This window comes from Piliocolobus tephrosceles, chromosome 9 (genome assembly GCF_002776525.5).
Source record: "Piliocolobus tephrosceles isolate RC106 chromosome 9, ASM277652v3, whole genome shotgun sequence".
Taxonomy (NCBI): domain Eukaryota; kingdom Metazoa; phylum Chordata; class Mammalia; order Primates; family Cercopithecidae; genus Piliocolobus; species Piliocolobus tephrosceles.
In genome coordinates, this window is record NC_045442.1 from 68,477,128 (window position 1) to 68,501,827 (window position 24,700).

At 44.8% G+C, this 24,700-nt stretch overlaps 2 protein-coding genes across 7 annotated transcripts in view; one reads left to right on the forward strand and one right to left on the reverse strand.

The window, feature by feature from the left end:
• ASCC1 (activating signal cointegrator 1 complex subunit 1) overlaps positions 1-1,990 on the reverse strand; it is a 126,845-nt gene extending 124,855 nt beyond the window's left edge. For 2 of the 4 annotated variants that reach the window (XM_023204989.2, XM_031936181.1), the window contains exon 1: positions 1,327-1,833. The gene's annotated coding sequence lies outside the window, so the exon portion shown is untranslated. Of the gene's footprint in view, positions 1-1,321 lie in introns of all 4 variants that reach the window. The other 2 variants (XM_023204988.1, XM_023204992.2) reach the window with 2 other exon arrangements.
• Positions 1,544-22,375, forward strand: ANAPC16 (anaphase promoting complex subunit 16). Of its 3 annotated transcripts, none has more exons than XM_023204994.2 (5): positions 1,550-1,688; positions 3,824-3,886; positions 10,546-10,714; positions 18,284-18,358; positions 21,553-22,375. In XM_023204994.2, the coding sequence occupies exons 3-5, from the start codon at positions 10,573-10,575 to the stop codon at positions 21,666-21,668; spliced, it is 333 nt and encodes a 110-aa protein (XP_023060762.1). In that variant the 5' UTR covers positions 1,550-1,688; positions 3,824-3,886; positions 10,546-10,572; the 3' UTR covers positions 21,669-22,375. The 3 variants fall into 3 exon arrangements, with proteins under 3 accessions (XP_023060763.1, XP_023060762.1, XP_023060761.1); XM_023204993.2 differs by having other exon boundaries at positions 1,551-1,688; positions 3,824-4,115; XM_023204995.2 differs by lacking the exon at positions 3,824-3,886 and having other exon boundaries at positions 1,544-1,688.
• The last annotated feature ends 2,325 nt before the right edge of the window (positions 22,376-24,700 follow it).

The window sequence follows — 24,700 nt, forward strand, 5'->3', positions numbered from 1 at the left end:
TGCCTCCCGGGTTCAAGTGATTCTCCTGCCTCAGCCTTCCAAGTTGCTGGAACTGCAGGCATCCACCACCACCCCGGGCTAATTTTTTGTTATTTTTAGTAGAGACTGGGTTTCATCATTTTGGCCAGGCTGGTCTGGAACTCCTGGCCTCAGGTGATCCACCAGCCTCAGCCTCCCAAAGTGCTGGGATTACAGGAGTAAGCCACTGCACCCAGCAAACTCTATCTAGCAAGATAAAGACAATGAGGAACATTTAATACACTTAACCATCCAGAAAAAAAAAAGCCCCTAAGTACTTTCAGAGGTGCTAGAAATTCATACCAAACAATCGGTTCCACTTGCTTGTCAAAGCAGTAAATTAATAACAACTTAACCAATATGGTTCTCAGACCAATATACTGCTGAGGGAAGAAATCCAGTTTCTACAGGCCACTGCCCAACAAAATGCACATCACTCACTGAGAAGCCAAGCTTCTGGTCACACCACTTAATGGATCCATAATTTAGGAAACAAATGTTCCTTATAGGCTAGCTGAGGTTAAATTCAACCAATATTCCTACCACGTACAGCTTAGTCTTGAAGCCCAAAATACTGAAGCGTTCCAAAGAAAACAAGTTGATCCTTACTAAATACACTAACGCTCAAGCCAACGTGGACGCGGTGGCTCACGTCTGTAATCCCAGCACTTCGGGAGGCCGAGGTGGGCGGATCATCTGAGGTCAGGAGTTCAAGACCAGCCTGGCCAAGATAGTGAAACCCCATCTCTACTGAAAATACAAAAAGTAGCCGGGCGTGGTGGCGGGCGCCTGTAATCCCAGCTACTTGGAAGGCTGATGTGGCATGAGAATCGCTTAAGCCTAAGAGGTGGAGGTTGCAGTGAGCTGAGATCGCGCCACCGCACTCCAGCCTGGGTGACAGAGCGAGACTTCGTCTCAAAAAATTAAATAAAATAAAATAATAATTGATGATTTGTGTGCTTACAGAACCAAGAAGAGGTTTTGTGAGAAATAACAACATAGAACGTAAACCGACATGGACAGAGGAAAAGAGCACATCATTAGCAATAGTCGATGACATCACAACCCAGTGGTCTATTCCCTAGGGCCTCTAAAGTTCTCAATGAAAAAACACTTTCAAGGCGACAGCTAAAAAAAAAAAAAAAGTTCCCCACAAAAGCAGACTAAGGTGAAAGTCGGGCCCTCAGAACAAGAGCTCCGGAAAAACACGTAGTTGTCGCAGAGACAGCAAATGCAGCATCTACCTGTCCTACATGGCCCTGCGCTACGAGACTGCTCGGAAGGAAAGGCGGGAATAACCAACTTAACCCTGCTTCGAGGTGGTTTGGAGAGGAAGAGGAAAGCCGTGTCTTTCTGCAATATCGTGAGGGAAGCCGAGGACCCGAATCATCAAAGAGAAGGAGGAGAAGAGGACTAGGCGGCTGCAGGTAAACCAAAGTAGGGCGAGGAGGCAAAGAACCCGGAATTCCCCTCCGCCAGCGCGTCCTCTGCTCCCCTCCTCCGGTCTCCGCCCCGGCCACGCCCACCACGGCACGGGCGCGCGCACGCGTCCTTCGCCGCTGGCCCCTCCGTGGGGGCGCGAGCACGCCGCCGTCCTCGTCGTGGTGAGCGTGACCGCTCCGGCTGGTCCCGGGGGCGGGGCCGTACGGGAAAGTGCTAAAGCCGCTGAGGTAAGAGGCCGAGGGCTCAAGGGCCCTCGGGAGCTTGGTGAAAAGGGAGTTAACCCCTAGGATCCTACCTGCAGGGACTAGAAAAATGGAGAAGGTAGGAGGAGAAACAGGAGACTGCTGTAGCAGACGTGCGACAGGAAATTTTCCCAGGCCGGGTTTGACTGAGTGCGCATGCGGGCCAAGAGTGGCGCCTGCGCAGTGGGACAACGCCGATGGCGTCGTTTCCTGGGGACCCAGCTGGGTGGGAAACGTGGCTAGGAGTTAGCTTGGGAGCCGCTGGTGTTCTGGCCGCTCCCCTCTCTGGCCACTTTCTCTCCACGCCCACCCCACCCCCAGTTACAGCTGCGGCGTCTATTTGGTTTGGGTTGTAATCCAGCTGTTTTGAAGTGGAACGATTTTTTGATGATGGAACTTAATGATTGCTTGTAATGATTTGCCTTTGTACTAGGGTAGGAACTTTTAAGGAATTACTCTTTTTAAGAAAATAGGTATATATCTGTTAGAAAGGAAAGGAATTTATATTCATAAAACTATGAAGGCCGGGCGCAGTGGATCACGCCTGTAATCCCAGCACTTTGGGAGGCCGAGGCGGGCGGATCACGAGGTCAGGAGATCGAGGCCATCCTGGCTAACACGGGGTTTCACCGTGTTAAATACAAAACCAAATTAGCCGGGCGTGGTGGCAGGCGCGTGTAGTCCCAGCTACTCAGGAGGCTGAGGCAGGAGAATGGCGTGAACCCGGGAGGCGGAGCTTGCACGTCTCAAAAAAAAAAAAAAAAAAAACACTATGAATGCGAGGTCATCCCTGCCGTACATGAAGTAAATGTTTAAGCATCTTATCTCAGACACAGCAATCTGTCCACAAAGCATCGTTACTCTCCTGTGAGGACCTCCACTGTCAGCCCCAACTTCCCTGACAGGGCCAAATCCCGGGATACTTCATCAGTATTTGTTCAACAAAACATTACTGAGCACCTCCGGTGGGCCTCGCAGACTAGTTGAAAATAGAGTTGTGCGAATAGATCTGCACAATGAGAAAAAAATCCGTAATGAACCAATACTGATGACACCACGCTTGTCTATCTCCTGCATGACCTTTGGTGAGCCCTGCGTTCTGTCATTTGTTCTGCATTCATTCATCCGAAATGCTCAGGAAGCACTGTGGAAACACTGTGACCCTGGTTGTGTGCTCTGCATTGAGGGTAGAAAGACTTCGAAGGTGGCAGGATGTTTCTTAAGATCATGAACTTTAAAAGGAAAGTGTAGGCCGGGCGCAGTGGCTCACACCTGTAATCCCAGCACTTTGGGAGGCCGAGGCGGGCCGGATCACGAGGTCGGGAGATCAAGATTATCCTGGCTAACACGGTGAAACCCCGTTTCTACTAAAAAAAAAAAATACAAAAAATTAGCCGAGAGTGGTGGCGGGCGCCTGTAGTTCCCAGCAACTCGGGAGGCTGAGACGGGAGAATGGAGTGAACCCGGGAGGCGGAGCTTGCAGCGAGCCGAGATCTCGCCACTGCACTGCAGCCTGGAGTGCTTAGTAGAAGAACTTAATAGACCGAGACTCTGTCTCAAAAAATAAATAAATAAATAAATTGTAAAGTGCTTAATAGAAGGTATTGGCCCTCCTCCTGAGCAGATTCTTTCGCCTCTGGGAGTTTGCTGACTCTGTTAGATGGAGAGAATTAAGACTTTTTCCATGAGGTTTTTTTCATAGTAAGTATGAAAAACTGGGATCTGCATAGGAAAAAACACTCAGGAGTAACTCTCTGTTAATGATTTTGAATAGCCAAGATTTATGAAGTGTTTACTAAGCCTGTAACCGTTCCAAGTGTTTTACGTGTATTAATTAATCTTTGTCACACCTGTGTGAGATAGGTAATGTTATTACAGGTTGAGTATCCTTAATCTAGAAATCCAAAATCCTCCAAAATTTAAAACTTTTGAGCACTGATGGGATGGTCAAAGGAATTGCTATTTGGAGCATTTTGAATTTTAGATTTTCGGATTTGGGAGGCTTAATCATTAAGTATAATGCAAATATCCCAAAACCTGGAAGAAAATCCGAAATCCAAAATACCTCCAGTCCCAAGCATTTCGAATGAAGGGTACTCAGCCTGTTTCCCGTTTTGCAGATAAGACAACCAAGGAACAAAAAGATCCCGGAGGGGGAGGCGGACGCGGACGCGGAGGTTGCGGTGAGCCAAGATCGTGCCGTTGCACTCCAGCCTGGGCAACAAGAGCGAAACTCCATCTCAAAAAAAAAAAATAAAATGCCAGCAGTTGCAATTTTTTACATTTTTGCCATCAGACCTTGGCAATGACCTTGAGCAGTAGGATATAAATAACTCCCACATGCTTAGCGTTCCAATAATGGGAACACTAGGCATAAATGGGTGAAATGATTTGTCCACAGTCTTGCAGCAAGTAAGTAGCAAAACCAGAACTCAGAGAGGCTTCATAATCTTACCCACTATGCTGCTTTACCTTGCACATGACAAATGACATGCCAACAAGCCATTGCTTCAGAATGTCACAGCAGATAAGCTAAAATTGTCTCTACACCTCAGTTTTATTTTTTCATGTATAAAATGAGGAAGTTGGGTTAGATGACTTTTAAGGAATCTGTAGTTTCTGTGAAATATTTAATTCACTCAGCAAACATTTACTGAAATGAACAGCTACTTCCTTACCATAGGCCAGGTGTTATGTTTGGTTCTGGTGATCAGTTAATGCCTGCCCTGAGAGCAGTTACAACCTAGGGTTTATTAGTTTTGCTTTACTCTCATTTACCACTTGCTGGTAGCGTTCAAAATTTAACTGAAATCTTTAGAGCTAGAAGTTATTTAGGTTTATCTTTCCACCTCAGCAGAAAACTGCTTATTTAAAGTTAGCTTTGTGCTAATTCTGTGCTCCAGTTTTTAACCCTGGCTGTTTTGTGTATGGAACGATAGTAGTTCTGAGAGTTTGAAAGAAAACAGGATGAAAGGGAATTCCTTTGATTATATTCAGCTTAGAAGTCACATTGTGGCTACCTTTTGAAGCTGTCCTCACTCTGGCAGTTGCTTGGGTGCTCTGCTGAGCACCTGACTTCAAAATATAAAATATAAAGCATTTGCAACTGAATAGAGTGTTTATCAGGGTGTAAGAAAAATAGAGTTTTAAATCTGAGGTAAGATATATACAATTCACCGTGGGTTCTACTCTGAACTGATGGGAAATAAAGACTGAGCTACTCTCCAAAAGGTGGCTAAGTTGTCTGTATACTTTATTTGAATCCCACCAGGTATTCACTTAGAGATTTGGACCTGATCCCTTACTGCTTAAGTTCAAAAACTTGTCAGGTTATATTTTGACCCAGTGTATTCCGGAAGATTGGATATTAATCTAACTCCAAAAGTTGTTGCCTCTGTGGATATGAGTACAATTTGGAAAGTTATCAGAGCTCAGAGAAAAAAGGAAGAGTGATCTAATAACAAGATTGAAAATGTCAGCTGAGCAGAGTGGCTCAGGCCTATAATCCCAGCACTTTGAGAGACTGAGGTGGGAGAATCACTTGAGCTCAGGAATTGGAGACCAGCCTGAGCAACATAGTGAGACTTCATCTCCACAAAAAATAAACAAAATTAAGGCCGGGCGCGGTGGCTCAAGCCTGTAATCCCAGCACTTTGGGAGGCCGAGACGGGCGGATCACAGGTCAGGAGATCGAGACCATCCTGGCTAACCCGGTGAAACCCCGTCTCTACTAAAAAATACAAAAACTAGCCGGGCGAGGTGGCGGGCGCCTGTAGTCCCAGCTACTTGGGAGGCTGAGCCAGGAGAATGGTGTGAACCCGGGAGGCGGAGCTTGCAGTGAGCTGAGATCCAGCCACTGCACTCCAGCCTGGGGGACAGAGCGAGACTCCGTCTCAAAAAAAAAAAAAAAAAAACAAAATTAGTGGGGTTTGGTGGCACGCGTCTGTAGTCCCAGCTACTCGCGAGACTGAGGTGAGAGGATAATTTATACCCAGGAGGTCAAGGCTGGAGTTAGCCAAGATCGTGCCACTGCATTCCAGCCTGGGAAGCATAGTGAGACTCTGTCTCCAAAAAAATAAAAGAAAATAAAATGTCATTAATCAATTTACATTTTTGCTGACAGTCTTGTTATAATAGCTGTTCTACCATTGTTCCCGGTTCCCACTTCACTATTAATCAGTGTTACTTATAGACATGTAATGAAATCAGAAACCAAGCTCTGCTTCTCTAACAACCTTAAATCTTCATCACAAAATTAAGCAAACAGAACAGCCAGTGTTTCAAGACATACTGTATCAGTTTCCTTACTAGGAAACTGGATTTTATGTATATAAATTTTATATTTGTATTTCATTTCCTCACTTTTTTCTATTTTCAAAAAACATGGCCAGGTGCGGTGGCTCACGCCTGTAATCCCAGCACTTTGGGAGGCCAAGGCAGGTGGATCACCTGAGGTCGGGAGTTCAAGACCAGCCTGACCAACATGGAGAAACCCCATCTCTAAAAATACAAAATTAGCCAGGCATGGTGGCGCATGCCCATAATCCCAGCTACTCGGGAGGCTGAGGCAGGAGAATTGCTTGAACCCGGGAGGCAGAAGTTGCGGTGGGCCGAGATTGCGGCACTGCACTCCAGCCTGGGTAACAAGAGGGAAACTCCGTCTCAAAAAAAAAAGAAAAGAAAAAAACATAAATTTCAGCCAGGCATGGTGGCTCACACCTGTAATCTCAACACTTTGGGAGGCCAAGTTGGGAAAATTGCTTGAGACAGGAGATCTGTACCAGCCTGGGGGCAATATGGTGAGAAGTTGTCTCTACTAAAAGTAAAAACAATAGCTGGGCACAGTGGAATGCACCTGTGGTCCCAGCGACTTGAGAGGTTGAGAGGTTGGAGGATTGCTTGAGCGCAGGAGATTGAGGCTGCAATAGCCATGATAACGCCACTGCACTTCAGCCTGGGTGACAGAGCGAGAGCCTGCCTCAAAACAATAGGTTTCAACTTTTTTATAATAAATATGTTCATTTTGCAACTAGCAAAAAAAAAAGAAAGAAAAAAATTCAGTCTGGTCTAGGTACGATGGTGTTTCCACTAACTGATCACCACCAGTTACAGATTTCTTTGTTTCTTTTCCACTCCCACTGCTTCACCTGACTGGCCAAAAAAAAAACAAAAACAAAAAAAACAAAAAAAAAAAAACAGCTCAGCTAAAATTCTGTCTGACCATTATAGAGGAAAATTCATTTTACAATCCGTTTTCCTCCTCCCCACCCCCGCTCCCCGAGATGGAGTTTTGCTCTAGTGGCCCAAGCTAGAGTGCAATGGCACCATCTCGGCTCACTGCAACCTCCATCTCCTGAGTTCAAGCTATTCTCCTACCTCAGCCTCCCAAGTAGCTGGGATTACAGGCACCTGCCACCATGCCCAGCTCATTTTTGTATTTTAGTAGAGATGGAGTTTCACCATGTTGACCAGGCTGTTCTTGAACTCCTGACCTTAGGTGATCTGCCTACCTCGGCCTCTCAAAGTACTGGCATTACAGGCATTAGCCACCAGCGTACAATCCTTTTTGAAGTCCTTTCTTCTAATTGGGTTAAAATTCACATAACACAAATTTTTTTTTTTTTTTTTTTTTTTTGAGATGGAGTCTTGCTCTGTCGCCCAGGCTGGAGTGCAGTGGCCGGATCTCAGCTCACGGCAAGCTCCACCTCCCGGGTTTACGCCATTCTCCTGCCTCAGCATCCCAAATAGCTGGGACTACAGGCGCCCGCCACCTCGCCCAGCTAGTTTTTTGTATTTTTTAGTAGAGACGGGGTTTCACCGTGTTAGCCAGGATGGTCTCGATCTCCTGACCTCGTGATTCGCCCATCTCGGCCTCCCAAAGTGCTGGGATTACAGGCTCGAGCTACCATGCCTGGCTCACATAACATAAAATTAACCACTAGCCATTTTAAAGTGTACGAATCAATATAAAGTTATTTTTAATCTAAATACTAGAACTTTATCCATTACAGCAGCCAATAGCCCCATGTGGCTACTTAAATTTTAATTAATATTAAATAAAATTTAAAATACAGTTCTTCAGTCATACCAGTTTATAGGTGCAACATGAAGCTAGTGGCTACCATATTGTGCAGTGCAGAAATAGAACACTGGAACATTTCCATCGTGGCAGAAAGTTCTATTAGACAGCGTGGCACTAAACCTTTTTTTTTTTTCTTCTTCTTTTTTTGGAGACAGAGTCTGCTCTGTCACACAGGCTGGAGTGCAATGGAGTGATCTCAGCTTACTGCAACCTCCACCTCCCAGGTTCAAGTGATTCTCCTGCCTCAGTCTGCTGAGTAGCTGAGGCTACAGGTGCCCACCACCACAGCCGGCTAATTTTTTTGTTTGTTTGTTTTTGAGATGGAGTCTCACTCTATTACCCAGGCTGGAGTGCAATGGTGCAATCTTGGCTGTCTGCAACCGCCGCCTCCCGGGTTCAAGCAATTCTGCCTCAGCCTCCTGAGTAGCTGGGATTACAGGTGCGCACCACCATGACCAGCTAATTTTTGTATTTTTAGTAGAGATGGGGTGTCACTGTGTTGGCCAGGCTGGTCTCGAACTCCTGACCTCGTGATCTGCCCGCCTCGGCCTCCCAAAGTGCTGGGATTACAGGTGTGAGCAACCGCACCTGGCCATTTTTTCTTTAAAAAATACTGTATACACTTTTTAGAGAGTTGAGCACAGTGAGACTTTGGGAAAAAGGTGAGAGGATCACTTGAGACCAGGAGTTAAAGACCAGACTGACTGGGCATGATGGTTCATGCCTGTAATCCCAGCACTTTGGGAGGCCGAGGCGGGCAGATCACGAGGTCAAGAGATGGAGACCATCCTGGCCAACATGGTGAAACCCCGTCTCAACTAAAAATACAAAAATTAGGCCGGGCACGGTGGCTCAAGCCTGTAATCCCAGCACTTTGGGAGGCCGAGACGGGCGGATCACGAGGTCAGGAGATCGAGACCATCCTGGCTAACACGGTGAAACCCCGTCTCTACTAAAAAATACAAAAAACTAGCTAGGCGAGGTGGCGGGCGCCTGTAGTCCCAGCTACTCGGGAGGCTGAGGCAGGAGAATGGCATAAACCCGGGAGGCGGAGCTTGCAGTGAGCTGAGATCCGGCCACTGCACTCCAGCCTGGGCGACAGAGCGAGACTCCGTCTCCAAAAAAAAAAAAAAAAAAATTAGCTGGGCGTGGTGGCGGCGCCTGTAGTCTCAGCTACTCAGGAGGCTGAGGCAGGAGAATCGCTTGAACCTGAGAGGTAGAGGTTGCAGTGAGCAGAGATCATGCCATTGCACTCCAGCCTGCCGACAGAGTGAGACTCCGTAAATAAATATGTACGTACATACATATATACATGCCAGACTGGGCAACATAGCAAGACCTCGTCTCTGTTTTTAAAAAAAAAATGGAAAGAGGCCAGGTGCAGTGACTTATGTCCGTAATCCCAGCACTTTGGGAGGCCAAGGCAGGTAGATCACCTGAGGTTAGGAGTTCGAGACCAGCATGGCCAATGTGGTGAAGCCCCATGTCTGCCAAAAATACAAAAATTAGATGGGCACAGTGGCTCATGCCTGTAATTCCAGCTACTTGGGAGGCTGAGACAGGAGAATCGGAGAATCGCTTGAACCTAGGAGGTGGAGGTTGCAGTGAGCTGCTATCGTGCCACTCTAGTATGGGTGACAAGAGCAAGACTGTGTCTCAAAAAAAAAGAAAAAAAGGAAATAAAATACTATATACACTTTTTAGAATTTTTGTTGAAGTCGTGTAAGCTTCTGTGGCAAAGAGAGTGTTTGTTTTGAACTTTAGTAAGGTGTCATGTGTTCAGGACAGTTTTCTCTATAACATTTGCATTTTTTGATATGAAATAAGGTTAAACACTCACAGGTGCTCTGTGTTCATAATAGGCCGTGATTTCCAAGATTGTTTCCTGAACTTTTTGTTCCGGTTTTGGGACGCCACCAAGTGATAAGTTTGGGTATTACATTTGAATGAAAAGGTTAATTTTGTTTTGTTTTGTTTTGTTTTTTTTGAGAGAGAGAGTCCTGCTGTGTCACCCAGGCTCACTGCAACCTCTGCCTCCCGGGTTCAAGCGTTTCTCTTGCGTCAGCCTCCCGAGTAGCTGGGATGAGAGGCGCCCACCACCACGCCTGGCTAATTTTTTTTGTATTTTTAGTAGAGACAGGGTTTCGTCATGTTGGCCAGGCTGGTCTTGAACTCCTGACCTCAGGTGATCTATCTGCCTCCACCTCCCAAAGTGCTGGGACTACAAGCATGAGCCACTGTGCCTGGCCAAAAGTTAATTTTTAATGAGAAGGCCAATAGGTATTTCCTAACTAGTTCCCCTTCCCTGGGAACAGAACACAGTGTTACTCTGGAATTGTATTTGGAAAATATTATAATTTCTTGATGTGGCTTGATCAGGATGTATCCAAGACAAACTGTCCTGTGAAGTGTGATGCTTTTATCCTCATATAACTTATTTCCTCAGTCAAATTTCTGCCTTGGCACTGCCATATCACCCCTTCATAACTCATAAATCACCCACAGTCAATCTCAGTTGACATAAACAGTTTGCTAATGGTAGGAATTCGTGTTTTAAGTAGATATACTATTCTTAAGCTTATTTTCAGTTCAAAACCTGACTGATATTTTGGCCTGAGACATCAATAAAATATCGTGAAAGTAGAGAGGATAGAAAAACGGGGAGCTAACTCTGCATGCTGACCCTTACGGCAGCTAGAATGAAATGTTGTCACTCTCACTTCCATAAACTTGCCAATTGCTGTTTTTCTTTCTCTGTAGTGAAGTAAGAACTCTGCTAGAGAGGAAATGGCTGCTTCATCATCATCCTCCTCAGCTGGTGGGGTCAGTGGAAGTTCTGTCACTGGATCTGGCTTCAGTGTCTCAGACCTTGCCCCACCACGGAAAGCCCTTTTCACCTACCCCAAAGGAGCTGGAGAGATGTTAGAAGGTGATCTCATGCTGCTTTCTGAATAATTGGTTTCAGACCTGCAATGAATATTAATTGTAAAGAAGCTATTAAGTGGATTAAAGATGAGTTTGCCCTGATTTCAGCTCTACATTTCATCTCTTGTCCCCATCTCAAAATAATATATTTAAAAACAGTCTTGCTCCAGAATCAGAATTTGGAGCTGAAAAGGACTTTGGAAATCAAGGAAGTCATCTAAAGTTATTTAGATCCAGAAAAGTTAAGTGATTTGACCAGGTTAAAGGCAGAGGTAGGGCTGGGCACCCTGGCTCATCCATGTTATCCCAGCACTTTGGGAGGCCGAGGCAGGCGGATCACTTGAGGCCAGGAGTTCAAGACCAGCCTGGCCAACAGTGAAACCCCCATCTCTACTAAAAATACAAAAATTAGCCGACCATGGTGGTGCGCGCCTGTAATCCCAGCTACTGGAAAGGCTGAGACAGGAGAATCACTTGAACCTGGGAGGTAGAAGTTGCCATGTGCCGAGATCATGCCACTGCACACCAGCCTGGGCAACAAAATGAGACTCTGTCTCAAAAAAAAAAGAGTTGGCCGGGCACGGTGGCTCACGCCTGTAATCCCAGCACTTTGGGAGGCCGAGGCGGGCAGATCACGAGGTCAGGAGATCAAGACCATCCTGGCTAACACGGTGAAACCCCTTCTCTACTAAAAAATACAAAAAAAAAAATTCGCTGGGCATGGTGGCAGGCGCCTGTAGTCCCATCTACTCGGGAGGCTGAGGCAGGAGAATGACGTGAACCCGGAAGGCAGAGCATGCAGTGAGCCAAGACCGAGCCACTGCACTCCAGCCTGGGTGACAGAGCGAGACTCCATCTCAAAAAAAAAAAAAAAAAAACAGAGTCAGCACTGAATCCAGGAATTCTCTTGACCTCCTACTCCAGTTTGCTTTATCCTGGCACCTGTCTACCTCCCATGGTAGTAGGTTTGAGGTGTTTTTTTATAGTATGATTAATCTACAGATAGATTCACCCTGTCAGAAAGGTTCTAAGAGGGAATAAAAGCTAATACAGTGCCCTTTTATGTGAACATGACTCCTGACCCACTGCAGCATGATGCTGTGTGGTTTTTCTAGCACCAGAGCCAGATTTGCATCAAATCATTCACTATCTTATTCAGCATCATTGGCTGACTGACTGGCCAAGATCAGGGTACAGGCTGTAACCACGTCATCTGAAGAGCTAGACTAATAATTCTTATCAGGAGGCATAAAAATCACCTGAAGAGTTTACTTAAAATGCACATTTCTGGCCAGGCACTCTAGCTCACGCCCGTAATCCCTGCACTTTGGGAGGCCGAGGCGGGTGGATCACCTGAGGTCAGGAGTTCGAGACCAGCCTGCCCAACATGGTGAAACCCTTTCTCTACTAAAAATAACAAAAATTAGCCAGGCATGGTGGCAGGTACCTGTAATCCCAGCTAATCGGGAGGCTGAGGCAGGAGAATCACTTGAACCCAGAAGGCAGAGGTTGCGGTGAGCCAATATCGTGTCACTGCAGTCCAGCCTGGGTGACAGAGCGAGACTCCGTCTCAAAAAAATAAATAAATAAAATGCATATTTCTGGGCCCACCTTAGAGCTTCTGAATTAGTCTAGGGTGTAGCTCAGGAGTTCATTTTTTACCAGCATCCAGGCCCTTCTCATGAAGGCAGTCTTCCATATTTTGAAAAACACTGGGACCAGAAGTGGTGTCTCAAACCTAAAATTTCAGCATTTTGGGAAGCCAAGGCATGAGGACTGTTTGAGCCCAGGAGTTCAAGGTTGCAATGAGCCATGATCATGCCACTGCACTCCAGCCTGGGTGACAGAATGGGACTGTGTCTCAAAAAATAATAATAATAGATTTTTTAAAAGCATTGGGAGGCCGGGCGCAGTGGCTCACACCTATAATCCCAACGTTTTTGGAAGGCCAAGGCAGGCAGATCACAAGGTCAGGAGGTCGAGACCATCCTGGCTAACATGGTGAAACCCCATCTCTACTAAAAATACAAAAAAAAGTTAGCTGGATGTGGTGGCGCACGCCTGTAGTCCAGCTACTCGGGAGGCTGAGGCAGGAGAATCACTTGAACCTGGGAGGCAGAGGTTGCAGTGAGCCGATAACGTGCCACTGCACTCCAGCCTGGCAACAGAGCAAGACTCTCTCAAAAAAAAAAAAAACCTTTGGGGAATAACCTATTAAGGATTCAAAATTTACTTGATTCTAGCATTTTAGTGCTTAATTATATATTGATCTTTTTTCCTTTAAGTATTGCAATTTTTTTGTTGTTGTTTTGTTGTTGTTGAGACGGAGTCTCGCTCTGTTGCCCAAGCTGGGGTGCAGTGGCTCAATCTTGGCTCACTGCACCTTCTGCCTCCCAGGTTCAAGTGATTCTCCTGCCCCAGCCTCCCAAGTAGCTGGGATTACAGGTGCCCACCACCACACCTGGCTAATTTTTTTGTATTTTTAGTAGAGACAGGGTTTCGCCATGTTGCCCCGGCTGGGCTTCAACTCCTGACCTCAAGTGATCTGCCCAACCCAGCCTCCCAAAGTGCTATGATTACAGGCATGAACCACTGTGCCTGGCCTTAATATTTCAAATTTACACAAATATATTTTTAAACTAATCTAGGAATATCTGTGAGAAAGATACAAACTATCGGCCAGGCATAGTGGCTCACACCTGTAATCCCAGCACTTTGGGAGGCTGAGGCAGGCAGATTGCTTGAACCCAGGAGTTCGAGACCAGCCTGGGCAACATGATGAAATCCTGTCTCTAGAAAAAATACAAAAATTAGCTAGGTGTGATGGCATGTGGCTGTAGTCCCAGCTACTTAGGAAGGTGAGGTGGGAGGTTCACCTGAGCCTGGGAGGTGGAGGCTGCAGTGAGCTGTGATTGCATCACTGCACTCCAGCCTGGGTAATGGAGACCTTGTCTCAAAAAAAAAAGAAAAGATACAAACTATAGTTGGCCTTGGTGGTGATGAATAATCAGAAATAATAAAAAGAGTTATGGGTTAAGCCCAAAATCATTTGTGACAGGAAACCACGGGGGGACTCTGGGACCGTAGAGCTCCCTAGCATTGGTTTGGGTTATGACTAGTGGTGAGGTAGATGACCAGGTAGCATATGTAATTAGTGATATATATACTTCTCTCTTTGCCTTTTTATTTTCTTTAATTGTGTTAACTAAATACTCAAGTTAGTATTACTGAGTCTGGTTGGAAGTAGTGAACAATTGGAGCCCTGTTACCATATTTGGTGCTAAAACTATATTATGACTTCATTTATATGCAGCAGAGATCTAGTATTGAGGAAGTTTCCCACAAAACAAATCAAAAGTGGGAGACATTTAAATTGCTTCATGAGTTTTATAGCAGCAGAAGAATCAGTATTCAATAATGGAGCTCTAAGATTAAAATCATTTAAATTTTAGCTATAAGAGGAATTTAATACAGGAAGTACCTCGACAGTCTCAAAGCTATCAGCATTCTTTGTCAGTATACACCAAATTATGTGGAGATACTGAAGAATAAAGGCTTCTGAGATTAGTCTGAATGTTGACGTTCTAATGAGTTATAGATCTATCCATTTTTATTCCATCTCAATATGCTTCATGGAGAAATGTGTTGGGTCTCTGTTGTAGGATACATTTATAGTAAGTATAAATACACAGGGCACAGTTTTGATTGTGTTTCTTAGATTTCAAGTTTTACCGATAATCTTAAAGCTGCTTACACTTAAAGACTGTGAAAAATAATGTAGAGATAGCAACCCCTAAACCCATTTAATATTCTTGGTCAAATCAAGAATATTAAATTGAAAAGAGTACTCTTAATGTAAGGATATTGGATTTGGAAGCATTTTCTACCATGTTTATAGGTGATACTATTCTATTATACAATAAATCTAACACACATGTACCTGACCAGTAATAGTTTAATAGAATATGAAAATAGAGGCCAGGCATGGTGCCTCACACCTGTAATCCCAGCACTTTGGGAGGCCAAGGCAGACAGATCACCTGAGGTCAGGAGTTCGAGACCAGCCTGACCAATATGGTGAAACCCGGCCTCTACTAAAAATACCAAAATAAAAAAAAGCGTCGTGGCATGCACCTGTAGTCCCAGCTACTCGGGAGGCTGAGAGAATTGCTTGAACCCAGGAGGCGGAGGTTGCAGTGAGCTGAGATCATGCCACTGCTCCCCAGCCTGGGTGACAGAGCGAGACTCCATTTGAAAAAAAAAGAATATGAAAATAGAGCACAGGGTTGCCTGTCAAGAGTAAGGAACAAAACTAGTTAGGAATCAAGGATGGGTGCTGTTTTTAATCTCAGCAGGTTCAACTTGATGTTATATCCTCATGAGTCTAGGATAGTAAACCCAAATCATCTGTAGTTAACCTTGTGAATTAACTTTTTTGTGCCTCTGCTGTCTGAGGACACCTCACATAAGCAGCAGTTTTCAGCATTCTCCTGCCCTTGACCAAAATTGTCCTCACCCGGTTATTACTGAGCGCATTAAAGACTGCCTTCCAGCCCATCAGTGGCTATATTTTAGAGACACTGTAGCCACTGAAGTATAAATTATCTGGCATTGTCTAATTTCCTACTGTGAGGTAATATTCTTTTTAATGTATTTGTTACCATCCTAATTTATTGGAGTTGGCGATGGTGTTAGATTTGGGTAATTTAGTGAACTTTTCCCTGTTTATAACCTTTGTTTGTCCCTTATGAGGAAAGCTGATGTATTGCTACTTGCTGTGTTACAAAGGGTTTGATTACAGTTTCTAAATGGAAGAGATTGCCCCCAACTGACTCTGCTCTCCAGGCTTTAGACTGGTACTGATATCACATCTAATAGGGTGGCTAAGAAGCAGTTGGACTTTGTTGTTAATAGGGAGCTGCAAATCAGCAAAAGTGTGTTCCACAGGCATACAGTGTGGTAGAGTGACATGCAGAGGTGCCTTTTTTTTTTTTTTTTTTGAGACGGAGTCTCGCTCTGTTCCCCAGGCTGGAGTGCAGTGGCCGGATCTCAGCTCACTGCAAGCTCCGCCTCCCGGGTTCACGCCATTCTCCTGCCTCAGCCTCTGGAGTAGCTGGGACTACAGGAGCCCACCACCTCGCCCAGCTAGTTTTTTTGTATTTTTTAGTAGAGACGGGGTTTCACCGGGTTAGCCAGGATGGTCTCGATCTCCTGACCTCGTGATCCGCCCGTCTCGGCCTCCCAAAGTGCTGGGATTACAGGCTTGAGCCACCGCACCCAGCCGCAGAGGTGCCTTTTTGAAAGTTTAGCTTATATCCTTTTGCTTTGAAGTTCATTACCAAGGAAGATATGCAAATATCACAACTTAACCATTTTATCCTAATGGTGCCTGTGATTAAATGTAAGTGAGAGGGGGTACTTCCAGGAGCTTCCATATACATGTTGGCCTGATCCTTATAGCCCATAATTCCCACTGCCATGTGTGCAATCCTAAAGTTCAGGATCAAACCACCTGGGAAGTAAACTCTATCTATGCTTTTCTCTTTCTAAAATAAAGTATGAGTTATAATTGGACTTTTTAAGCAAGAGTATGAATAGGATGATGACTACTGACATACCATTTACACAGAAGACCTATAATAAATTACATCATTGGTGTCAAATGTTCTCAACAGTCCCTCTTCCTGTCATGGAATTTGTAGTTATTTGCTGTTCATTGCTCTTATCTAAAAAAAAAACTCAGTTATGTATTACCTTGTCTAGATCTTTAAACTGGATTGTCAGTGTAATAGTTAATTTTTTTTTTTTTTTAGATGGATTCTCACTCTGTCACCTAGGCTGGAGTGCAGTGGCACCATCTCAGCTCACTGCAATCTCTGCCTCCACACCCAGCTATTATTTTGTTAATTTAAAATGAAAATATTTATTTGCCCAGTGTGGTGATCAGCAGCTCAGAAGCGACTTATATTCAACCAGAGAAATGGGACTGGGTGGAGAAGATGGGATCATATCCCGTATCACACAGTATGTTTAAAAGAGGTTTGAAGGCCGGGCGTGGTGGCTCATGCCTGTAATCCCAGCACATTGGGAGGCCAAGGCAGGCAGATCACCTGAGGTCAGAAGTTCGAGTCCAACCTGGCCAACATGGCGAAACCCTGTCTCTACTAAACAATATAAAAATTAGCCAGGCATGGTGGCGGGCGCCTGTAGTCCCAGCTACTCTGAAGCTGAGGCAGGGAGAATTGCTTGAACCTAGGAGGTGAAAGTTGCAGTTAGCCAAGATTGTGCCACTGTACTCCAGCCTGGGCAATAGAGTGAGACTCGGTCTCAAAAAAAAAAAAAAGTTTGAATTTACAGAATGTAACACTCTCTCTGAAGAATATAAAGAATATACATCCCAATAATTATACTTTCATTTTTTTCTTTTTCTCTCTTTTTTTTTTTTTTGATCACTTTGAAGACAATATTGGAAGGATGCGCTCTTGGTTATATATTCAAGCTCTTTGGATACAGTAGCTATAGTTGGGTTTTTTTTGTAATTGGTTATGGTGACTTCTGAAATAAGATCTCCCTTGTGTGAAACTCAGCATGAGGCCAGAATGTGTTAGTCCTGTCTCCTTGCCACTTAATACCTTGCCAACACAACAACCCATGATTGATGGGTGAATGCTTGAGGTCTACTAGTGCTGACATGAAGTACTGCCTGAAAAAGGACAGCTGTGTCCTCTCTCCCCATTTGTTTTAGGGTTTTCGCAATAAGGTACATCCCCCAAATGGTTTCTGCTACCCTTTTAAAAATCAAATGTTTCTACATGAGCCATAAATTTTTGAGAATATGTTTTGCTGTATCAGCTCTTGCCTGACAAGGAATAACATGAACTAGCTTGTGTTTCATGATCATCTTCCAAGTGCTGTGGCAACTGAGTTGGCCACTTCTTATTGGGCAGTTCTTGGCACCAGTACAATGCTAGGTTCTGAACTTGCACCATACTCTTATCATCATCCAAATTGCAGTGTTTTGGTTCAGTTGGAAAATCAAGGTTACAGTTTGCGTTCACAGAATGAAATTTCCTGGCAGTGCTCTGTGTTTATCAGAGTGATGTAATTTGATATATTAAAAATCAACAATTGTTTTTTCCTCAGCTTTGTTTTTTAGACTGAAAATGATTTAGAGTTTTGGTGAACCTTTATATTTTGATACCACAGGAGCCAGCCACATGGCCAAATGTGTCAGCTGCCAGTGTTTGCTTGACATACAGGAGAACATTAAGGAACTCTCAGGTTGGGAAGAGGGAAGTGTTGACCAGGACATCAGACTGAGGTTTCTTGTTTTTGTTTTTTTAAACACTATTTTTAAACTCTTAAGTAGAGGGACTATTTTAATATTCTAGGTATAGAATAAATAGCTTTTATAACAGTCTTAGTTCTAAATGAAACAGATCCCATCTTTGTAAACACTGAGAACTAGACCCTGAATGTAGAAGCAGGGAAAAGAAGAAACAAGTTTACTTGGTTTATCAGAAGCCATAAAACCCTTACAGCAGATTAAAACCTTTTCTCCTTTTGTTTGTAGATGGCTCTGAGAGATTCCTCTGCGAATCTGTTTTTAGCTATCAAGTGGCATCCACGCTTAAACAGGTGAAACATGGTAAGCACATGAGTGTTGTGTACTTGACTGTGAGAATAAATTTGCTGGGGGTTGGATGAGGCTGTGACAAAAACCCCCAAACTCAGCAAGGCTATTTTAGTGGACTTCCTAAATTTAAGAACATTCTAGGTCTTAATCTAGTCATAATGTCCACATTGAGCCTTAAGGTTGGGGCCGGGTGCAGTGTAATCCCAGCACTTTGGGAGGCCGAGGCAGGTGGATCACTTGAGGTCAGGAGTTCGAGACCAGCCTGGCCAACATGGTGAAACCGCATCTCTACAAAAAACAAAAATTAGTCAGGCATGGTGGCGCACACCTGCAGTCCCAGCTACTTGGGAGGCTGAGGTGGGAGGATCACTTGAGCCCGGGAGGTTGAAGCTGCAATGAGCTGGAATCGCACCACTGCACTCTAGCCTAGGCAACAGAGTGAGACCCTGTCTGAAAAACAAAAAAGTTGGTTGTCCAGGGAGTCAGTGCTTCCTGCTCCTCTTGTGTTGCTGTTTTTTGTTTGTTTGTTTGTTTGTTTGTTTTGAGACGGAGTCTCACTCTGTCGCCCAGGCTGGAGTGCAGTGGCCAGATCTCAGCTCACTGCAAGCTCCGCCTCCCGGGTTTACGCCATTCTCCTCCCTCAGCCTCCCGAGTAGCTGGGTCTACAGATGCCCACCACCTTGCCCGGCTAGTTTTTTGTGTTTTTTTAGTAGAGACAGGGTTTCACCGTGTTAGCCAGGATGGTCTCCATCTCCTGACCTCGTGATCCGCCCATCTCGGCCTCCCAAAGTGCTGGGATTACAGGCTTGAGCCACCATGCCCGGCCTTGTGTTGCTTTTTCCTCTCCTGTCCGACACCTCCTTTTACTGTTGTCCTCCACTGATTACCATCATCATCTCCAAGTATTTGTACGATACCTCCTGGTCTATCTATACTCTAACATCCTGGTAACACCTTTTCTGTTACATTAAGCCTCACTAGGCCTTCATTTCTGCATCAACAAACTGTGTTCCCCCACCAGACCATTTCTCCATTGAAACATCATGTAGGGGGAAAAGCTGTAATTGCCGCTAACGCTAGGATTTTAGTCCACAAATCACTATGGCATAGAGGATGCGTACTTTTTTTAAGAACAGAGCACATCCGGGCCGGGTGCAGTAGCTCACACCTCTTATCCCAGCATTTTGGGAGGCTGAAGCAAGAGGATTGCTTGAGCCCAGGACTTCAAGATTGACCTGGGCAACATGGTGAGAACCCATCTCTAAAAAAAAAAAAATATATATATATATATATAAATTAGTAGAGAGTGGTGGCACATGCTGGTGGTCCCAGCTACTTGGGAGGCTGGCGTGGGAGGATCGCTTGAACCCAGGAGGCATACTCCAGCCTTCGTGACAGAGTGAGACCCTGTCTCTAGAAAAAAAAAGAATAGGGCACATCCTGAAAATGTGATCATTTTATTTTAAAATGACTTTTTTATTTTTTGAGATGGAGTCTCTCACTGTCTCCCGGGCTGGAATGTAGTGGCATGATCGTGGCCCACTGCAACCTTCGCCTCCTGGGTTCAAGTGATTCTCCTTCCTCAGCCTCCCAAATAGCTGGGACTTCAGGCACCCACCACCACGCCCAGCTAATTTTTGTATTTTTAGTAGAGACGGGGTTTCACCAATTTAGCCAGGATGGTCTCACTCTCTTGACCTTGTGATCCATCTGCCTTGGCATCCCAAAGTGCTGGGATTACAGGCATGAGCCACCGTGCCCAGCCTAAAATGACTTTTAACATTAGAAGAAACTCCAACATAAAAAAAAAAAAAAAAGGCCAGGCGCTGTGGCTCACGCCTGTAATCCCAGCACTTTGAGAGGCCAAGGCAGGCGGATCACAAGGTCAGGAGATCAAGACCATTCTGGCTAACATGGTGAAACCCCGTCTCTACTAAAAATACAAAAAAATTAGCTGGGCATAGTGGCAGGTGCCTGTAGTCCTAGCTACTCGGGAAGCTGAGGCAGGAGAATGGTGTGAAACCGGGAGGCGGAGCTTGCAGTGAGCCGAGATCGCGCCACTGCACTCCAGCCTGGGCAACAGAGCAAGACTCCGTCTCAAAAAAAAAAGAATAGGCCGGGCACAGTGGCTCACGCCTGTAATCCCAACACTTTGGGAGGCCGAGGCAGGCGGATCACCTGAGGTCGGGAGTTCGAGACCAGCCTGACCAACATGGAGAAACCCCATTTCTACTAAAAATACAAAAAGCCAGGCATGGTGGCGTATGCCTGTAATCCCAGCTACTCGGGAGGCTGAGGCAGGAGAATCGCTTGGACTCAGGAGGCAGAGGTTGCAGTGAGCTGAGATCATGCCATTGTACTCCAGCCTGGGCAACAAAAGTGAAACGCTGTCTCAAAAAAAAAAAAAAGAAAAGAAAAAAAAAATTAAGCTTCTGACCAGCATAGAATAAGACCCCATTATGAGAATTTTGAGGGTCAGGCATAGTGGCTCACGCCTGTAATCCCAGCACTTTGGGAGGCCGAGGCAGGCAGATCACCTGAGGTCAGAAGTTCGAGACTAGCCTGGCAAACATAGTGAAATCCCATCTCTACAAAAATACAAAACTTAGCTGGGCACTGGTGGATGCCTGTAGTCCCAGCTACTCAGGAGGCTGAGGCGGAAGAATCACTTGAACCTGGGAGGCAGATGCTGCAGTGAGCTGAGATGGCGCCATTGCACAGCAACCTGGGCAACAAAGCAAGTCTCCATTCCCCCGCAAAAACAAAAGAGAATCTTGAGGGGAAAAAAAATCCATCTAGAAATTGACTTTTTTTTTTTCTTTTTTTTGAGACGGAGTCTCACTCTCTGTCGCCAGGCTGGAATGCAGTGGCACAATCTTGGTTCACTGCAACCTCTGCCTCCAGGGTTCAAGCGATTCTCCTGCCTCAGCCTCCCGAGTAGCTGGGACTACAGGCGCATGCCACTACATCTAGCTAAATTTTTTGTATTTTTATAGAGGCGGAGTTTCACCATGTTGGTCAGGATCGTCTCGATCTCTTGACCTCGTGATCCGCCCGCCTCGACCTCCCAAAGTGCTGGGATTACAGGCATGATCCACCGCAATCGGCCTAGAAATTATTTTTATACCAGTCATCATCTTGGTGGCTGGTGGCAGTCTCATGGGTAATACATTGTTGTGTAGTATTCTCTCCTTGACTCTTTACAGATCAGCAAGTTGCTCGGATGGAAAAACTAGCTGGTTTGGTAGAAGAGCTGGAGGCTGACGAGTGGCGGTTTAAGCCTATCGAGCAGCTGCTGGGATTCACCCCCTCTTCAGGTTGATGCTGCCTGGATGGTCGCCTCTGGTGCGCAGCAAGTGCAAAGCCAGTGGGGGACTTTCTCACAGCTTGCGTAGCCATCCAGAGATCCACAGCTACGTCGCTGAATTGTTAATGCACATTTGTACTTGGTTTCTCTGTATCTGTTCACAGGCAACAAATACTTATATGTATGATCTTTCAGGGAATATTTTGTTTATTGGTTTTTAAAAGTATTGGGAATCAGATTAAGACAGTCGGTTTCAGAGAACCAGGAGGTTTGGGGTTAAGAGATACTTAAAAATTTTCACAAGCCAGGTAGGGCATATATCAGATTTGGCCAACTGATTGGCATCTGTCTTGTCATCCATACGGTGCCTGGAAATATTCACCAGTCAAGGTCAAGGTCAGCATCTGTGGTTAAAAATACAGCATTTTGACCTAAAAAAGTTATTTTGCAGATGAATGTGATTTCAATTTAGGAGCTATCCAAATGAGGATCAAATATTCTTTTTTTTTCCTATTTTTAGACATCAATTCTATAGATTCTAACTTTTTCTAACCTCTTCTTGACATGCCAAATGCTGGCAAAAAGAAGTGCTTTTTGGATATGGCAGCACTTGTAAAAATAAAGCAGTAAGCAAAATACTTTTAAACACAGAAATCCTGAGTTCTTCTCATTGGTGGACTCAAGCAATTCTGTAGCAAATAAATCCTTTGAAAGAGCTCCAAGTTGGTGGCTTTATCCTTTCAAAATCTCAGGGATTTGGGATGAGGCAAAGAGGTCAAATTACTTTTTAGAAGAAGAGAATCTAAAAACTGTTTCTCCTAAACAAATGGTAGACTGGCTTTACTTCAGGGATATGTGTCTTTATAGGAATACATGAATTTATCTTATTGATATTTAAGTAGATTTTTTTTTTTTTTAAAGAAACAAGGTCTTGCTGTGTTGCCCAGTTGGTCTTGAACTCCTGGCCTCAAGAGATTCTCCCCCGCACCTCGGCCTCCAAAGCGCTGGGATTACAGGCATGAGCCACCGTGCCTGGCCTCAAGTAAGTTTTTATACCATGATAGGGAAAAACCTGGAAGGCTAAGAGATGTACTTAGTTTTCCCTCATGGGACCCCACGTTCCACAGTAAACAACTGGGATAATCATGTATTACCTTGTATGCAAATTTTGCCTTAGACAGCATTTGTCTGTTCCTTATTAATAACTTGCACCTGATCTGCTTAGAGTTGCTTAATTATACGTAAATATAATCCCAGTAGCAATTAGCCTTAATCCGAAGAGTTCAAAATGTTTAACACGTTCTACCTGACGGGAGGTGGTGACCTCATTCAGTCGGTTAAGAGCCTGAGCCCTGTGAAGTTAAACACCTGCTCATGGTCACATAGCCCAGGCAGAAGAAAATCTCAGAACTTGGAATAGATCCCAGTTGCCTGATAGTTCATCTCATTATTGCCTTTAAAGCAAATTGGAGACTTGGCACGGTGGCGCCCACTTTTAATCCCAGCACCTGGGGAGGCCGAGGTGGTTGGATCACCAGAGATCAGGAGTTCAAGACCAGTCTGGCTAACATGGTGAAACGGTCTTTATTGAAAATACAAAAATTAGCCAGGCGTGGTGGCACACGCTTGTAATCCCAGATACTCAGGAGGCTGAGGAACGAGAATTGCTTAAACCCAGGAGGTGGAGGTTGCAGCGATTGCACCATTGCACTCCAGCCTGGGTGACAGAGCGAGACTCTGTCTCAAAAAAAATAAAAATAAAAATAAAATCAGAGCACAAGAAGTACCAGTCCAACTCATCTTTTCCATATTAACAATTCTCAACTAAAAGAAGTTCCATATTCGAAAGCATTTTAGTTTTTTAACAGTACTTATTAGCATCAACCATCTTGATAATCAAGGGAAAAATTAAAAATATCTAGACTGCAATAAACCTTTAAATCGGATTTTCAGTGAGAATTTAGAAGCAATCACTACCTTTCTCTTGCTTCATTTGTATAACCATGCAGCACAGGCACTGTGTTACCTCATCTTTATGCTTTGGTATTTGAACTTATTACAGAGTTTTTTCTCTAAATTGGATGTTTCTTAATATGACCTTGGAAACTGAAGTGATCTTAGCATTAAACAAAAATGCTTTCTGAAACACCTTTCCCATTGATCACGTAGCTGCTATTTTAGTCTTACCAAGAATAAGACTCTCACAATTTTTTAAAGAGAGTACCTCCCTCTCTGTACCTTTCTGTCAGTCATTATGTTGCATCGTCCACAATGCCTGTTACCATGCTTTGGGCTCAAAGATGGTCCCAGTTGCTCATCTGTCATCTGTTATCTCTTGTGCCAGTCAGTCACAGGCATGAATTATAATCCTCTGAATAACACAGCAAGATATATAACACCCCCTAATATAGAAAAGGAACTTGAAGCTCAGAGCAAGTGTCACTTGCCAAGGCTGCACAGCTAAGTCAATGGCCAAATCTGGACTTCAATTCAACTTGGCCAGAATCCAAAGCAGCTTCTTTTAGATCCACTATGCTACATCCCACCAAACCCAACCCAGCACACTGTATTAGGAAAAATCCTAAAACTTTGGATGAAATGGTAGAATGAAGTAACTACCTGGAGAAAATAAGCCTTCCGTTACCTTCCCTCCTCCCTCCTAGGGCTTGACAAAAAGAGATCTCGAGCATGAGGAAGGAACGGCTTCCTCAGAAACAGACAGGAATTAGCTGTATGTTGGCTTCTGCATACCCTCTTAAAATTCAATATGGGGCCAGACGCGGTGGCTCACGCCTGTAATCTCAGCACTTTGGGAGGCCAACGCGGGCGGATCACCTGAGGTCAGGAGTTCGAGACCAGCCTGACCAACATGGAAAAACCCTGTCTCTACTAAAAATACCAAATTAGCCGGGCATGGTGGCGCATGCCTATAATCCCAGCTACTCGGGCGGCTGAGGCAGGAGAATCACTTGAACCCGGGAGGCAGAGGTTGCAGTGAGCCGAGATCGAGCCACTGCACTCCAGCCTGGTGACAGAGCGAGACTCTG

What these genes read in the sequence shown, in the direction of transcription:
- ANAPC16 (XM_023204995.2), top strand. Translation starts at nt 10,573, where the DNA reads ATGGCTGCTTCATCATCATCCTCCTCAGCTGGTGGGGTCAGTGGAAGT. An exon ending in AGCTGGAGAGATGTTAGAAG is followed by an intron (nt 10,715 to 18,283) that starts GTGATCTCATGC and finishes TTTTGTTTGTAG; the next exon opens with ATGGCTCTGAGAGATTCCTC. An exon ending in GCTTAAACAGGTGAAACATG is followed by an intron (nt 18,359 to 21,552) that starts GTAAGCACATGA and finishes GACTCTTTACAG; the next exon opens with ATCAGCAAGTTGCTCGGATG.